The 3,465-nt window shown below is 56.9% G+C and overlaps 1 protein-coding gene across 2 annotated transcripts; it reads left to right on the forward strand.

Annotated features, from left to right (window-relative positions):
* Positions 1–394: 394 nt before the first annotated feature.
* LOC121113154 lies at positions 395–2,852 on the forward strand. Of its 2 annotated transcripts, XM_040697531.1 has the most exons (3): positions 395–1,431; positions 1,554–1,614; positions 1,783–2,852. In XM_040697531.1, exons 1-3 carry the CDS (start codon positions 1,345–1,347, stop codon positions 2,445–2,447), a joined length of 813 nt encoding a protein of 270 aa, XP_040553465.1. In that variant the 5' UTR covers positions 395–1,344; the 3' UTR covers positions 2,448–2,852. The 2 variants fall into 2 exon arrangements, with proteins under 2 accessions (XP_040553465.1, XP_040553463.1); XM_040697529.1 differs by having other exon boundaries at positions 1,554–2,852.
* Positions 2,853–3,465: the final 613 nt, after the last annotated feature.

The following is a 3,465-nucleotide window of genomic DNA, read 5'->3' on the forward strand; positions in this document are numbered from 1 at the left end:
TTTGGGCCCCTCACTGCAAGTAAGACGTTGAGGCCCTGGAGCGTGTTCAAAGAAGGGCAACAAAGCTGGTGAGGGGTCTGGAGCACAGGCCTACGGGGAGCGGCTGAGGGAGCTGGGATCGTTCAGTCTGGAGAAGAGGAGGCTCAGGGGAGACCTTCTTGCTCTCTGTAACTACCTGAAGGGAGGTTGTAGTGAGCTGGGGGTCGGCCTCTTCTCTCGTGTAACCAGATACAGGACTAGAGGGAACGGCTTCAAGCTGCGCCAGGGGAGGTTCAGGCTGGATGTTGGGAAATACCGCTTCCCTGAAAGGGTGGTCAGGCACTGGAATGGGCTGCCCAGGGAGGTGGAGGACTCACCGACCCTGGAGGTGTTCACGGAATGTTTGGAAGTTGTGTTGAGGGACATGGCTTAGTGAGAACCATTGGTGATGGAAGGGTGGACGGTTGGTCTGGGTGATCCTGTGGGTCTTTTCCAACCTTGGTGATTCCAGGGTTCTATGAACTAGGAAGGTTAAGGCCTCCTTAGAGTTTAACGTGGCAAGAGCGGTCAAGGACAACGGAAAGGGCTTCTTCAACTACACTGCAGGCAAAACTAACACTGGAGGCGATGTAGGCCCACTGATGAATGAGGTGGGTGCCCTGGTAAGAGAAGCTACAGAGAAGGCGGAGTTACTAAATGCCGCCTTTGTCTCTGTCCATACTGCTGGAGGCTGTCCTGAGGAGCCTAGGTCTGCATTGCTCAGAAAGGAGCAACTATACCAGTGCCTGGAATGCTAGCTTATCAGAATCCTGAAGCTGTGGGGGCACTGACCTTGACTGCTTCCCCCCCCCACCCGCAACCTGCTCTATTGCTTACCCTCCTCGCTATGGTGGGGTGAATGATATGGTGGAAGAAGTCAGCTAAGGAGAGGGAGGTCACACACCAGGTACAGTGCTGCACAAAGCGGTTTCAGTTTGAAGAAGATTCGTTTAATTACCCATGAAAAAAGAACTGGGGTAGTGAGAACTAATAGCAAACAAAAACCGTTTTCCCATCCTAACTCGTGCCCAGCTCAGGCACGTGAGGTAAGGATGGCAGCAGCGCATCTCAGGGATGGTCCCCAAAGTGGTACATGTGTTCACTTGTTGCCAAAGCTCCAATGTGATGTATTTTTTGATGATACTCAAGTTATGTCCGTAACTCCTCCCATCCCCATGCCGGGGGCTACTGCCAGCCTGCTTCCATATGGGCTGTGACCTCACAGAGTTCTCCCCACCCGCCGGACTATGATGTCATGGCTCTGCCCATGTAAGCCAGCGGCCAGCACTTTGTCCCTCCCAGTGCGGTCGTGACCGGCTTTGAGCGATGGTTGTCGACAGCGTTCTCCTTATCCCCAGCCTCCTGCTCCTGGTGGCTGGGCTGTCTCTGCTCACCACTTCCTGGTGCCGACAGGTAGGGAAATTTGAGGATGGGAGTCACTTGAGGCTAGGTGACTCGGGGCTTTGGGTAGGGGGGCGGGGGAATTTGGGCTGCCTCGCACGTCCTGTCACTGTGCCGCATTTGTGTGCCCGTAGGGTTCTGAGCGGCGCCGGCAATGGTGGAGATGGTGGCAGTGGGTGGAAGCATCGAAGTCAGGTGAGTCCCCTGAGAGTCAGCCTGGCACATTGCCAGGCAGGGCCGGCCCTCTGGGAGAAGCCAAGCTTCATGCCAGCCTCTGTCATGTAGCAGCCAGGCCAGGTGGGCCCGGAAGATCGCCGGTGCCCCGTAACCTTCTGTGGCTCAGGCCCGCTCCCTGTTTTACAGGTGCTGAGAGGCGGGCAGGCAGGCGCGGGAGCCCCCTGTGCAGGCCAGGTTGCTCCCAGCAGCAAGCATCACCGTGGCAGGGCAGTCCCATCCTGCCCCGTCTCATGCAGCCTGGAAAGACCCGGCCTTTGTTGCAGCGCAGTCTGCGCCCCTCTCTCCACGTGGACTCTGCCACTGGTACCGTCAGCTCTGCGGGGAAACCCGGCAGGCTTCCCAGGCAGGACCAGCGCCCGCAGGTTCTGGTGGCACGTGGGACCCCCCGGACGCTCGGTCAGCGTTCAAGGCTAGGCAGTGGAGTTCAAGACCTGCCACCTGAGATCTTCAAGTGCACAAAGCCACCAGTGAAAGGGATGGTCTTTCAGGAGGGCCTCGTTCAAACCGAGGAGAGAAAACGCTGGTGGGAATACAAGACCAGGAGGCCTATTTGGCCTATGCGCCCCCCAGCACCTCCCAGAGGGCCCAAGCAAGCAGGAGCTGCGGCAAGGCCATCACGTGGACCGGCTTTGAGCCTGGAGAACAAGGCAGACGGCAAAACTGAAACCTGCCAGCCCTCCACCTCTGGCGTCAGTGACAAGAGAGGCGCAGAGAAATCGGACGCGCTCACTATGGAAAGGCTGTACCGGCAGCTCCTGGTGTCCCTCAAACGGCCCAAGACTAAGAACTGAAGAGCGGCCTCCTGTAACCTCTTCCTGCACGCAGCCACCAGCGGAAGGGATGATCGTGCAGGAGACCATCTTTCCAACAGAGGAGGGGAAATGCTGGTGGAAGAGCAAGGCCAAGAGGCCTTCTGAGTATTGCATAGCCTCCCCAGCTCTTCCCAGAGTCTGGATGGAAGCTGGAGCAGCTGCAGGACCAACACCAGGGCCAGCTTCAAGCCTGCAGAAGAGGGGACAGCAGAACCGAAACCTGCCAGCACCTAAACGCTGCTGTCATTGTTATGGATTTGTTGCTGACGTACCAACAGAGAACTGAATCTCAGCCCTAAGACCATCATTTGCATCGTACTGTTTCAGCCTGAGGTCTTTCAGATTGTTAAGAAGATAACTTAATAAAAGTCACGCTAGTCTTCAGAGAGTTGCTATCCTTATTTCTTGACTCTTAGCAATAGGAGCAAGCTCTCTCTGTGAAGAAGAGCTTTGGAGCAGGTGAGGCTACACTGGGGAAGGCATCTGAAGCAAGAAGCGCCGATGAAAGGCTCTTCCGGTGGCTTTTTGAAGCCGGCAAAAGTGCTTTGCCTGTGCCGGGGGGCTGGCAGCTTGTGGGCGGGCTGCCGATCTAGCTTGGGCGCAGCCGACACTGCCCATCCTGGACCAGGCTAGCGGGCCGTAAGTAGCCTCAGGGAGGGCAGCAGCTAGCTGCCACCCACAGAGCACGCAGGGTGAGCACCCGGTGCTGGTGTGTGCACCTTGCTGGCTGCAGCCTGTCCGGCAGGGCGTTGAGCCGCTGCCAATACACAGATGCCTGGCTATGAGACTGGTGCTACAGGCAGGACCTTGGGTTCTTTGCTAGCGGCTGGTCTTGTAAGAAAGACTCCAGACCTGAGCGTAATGCATGGGAAGCGTTTATCTCACAGTGGCAAAAGGGTTCTGGGAGAGGAATTAGCAGGGCTCATTCCGAGAGCTTTACAGTAGATTTGAAGGGGGATGGGGTTGTAGCTGGACTTGCACTGGTGCGGCAGCGCTC

Source organism: Gallus gallus, chromosome 3, assembly GCF_016699485.2.
Source record: "Gallus gallus isolate bGalGal1 chromosome 3, bGalGal1.mat.broiler.GRCg7b, whole genome shotgun sequence".
NCBI lineage: Eukaryota > Metazoa > Chordata > Aves > Galliformes > Phasianidae > Gallus > Gallus gallus.

What these genes read in the sequence shown, in the direction of transcription:
- LOC121113154 (XM_040697529.1), top strand. Translation starts at nt 1,345, where the DNA reads ATGGTTGTCGACAGCGTTCTCCTTATCCCCAGCCTCCTGCTCCTGGTG. An exon ending in CCACTTCCTGGTGCCGACAG is followed by an intron (nt 1,432 to 1,553) that starts GTAGGGAAATTT and finishes GTGTGCCCGTAG; the next exon opens with GGTTCTGAGCGGCGCCGGCA.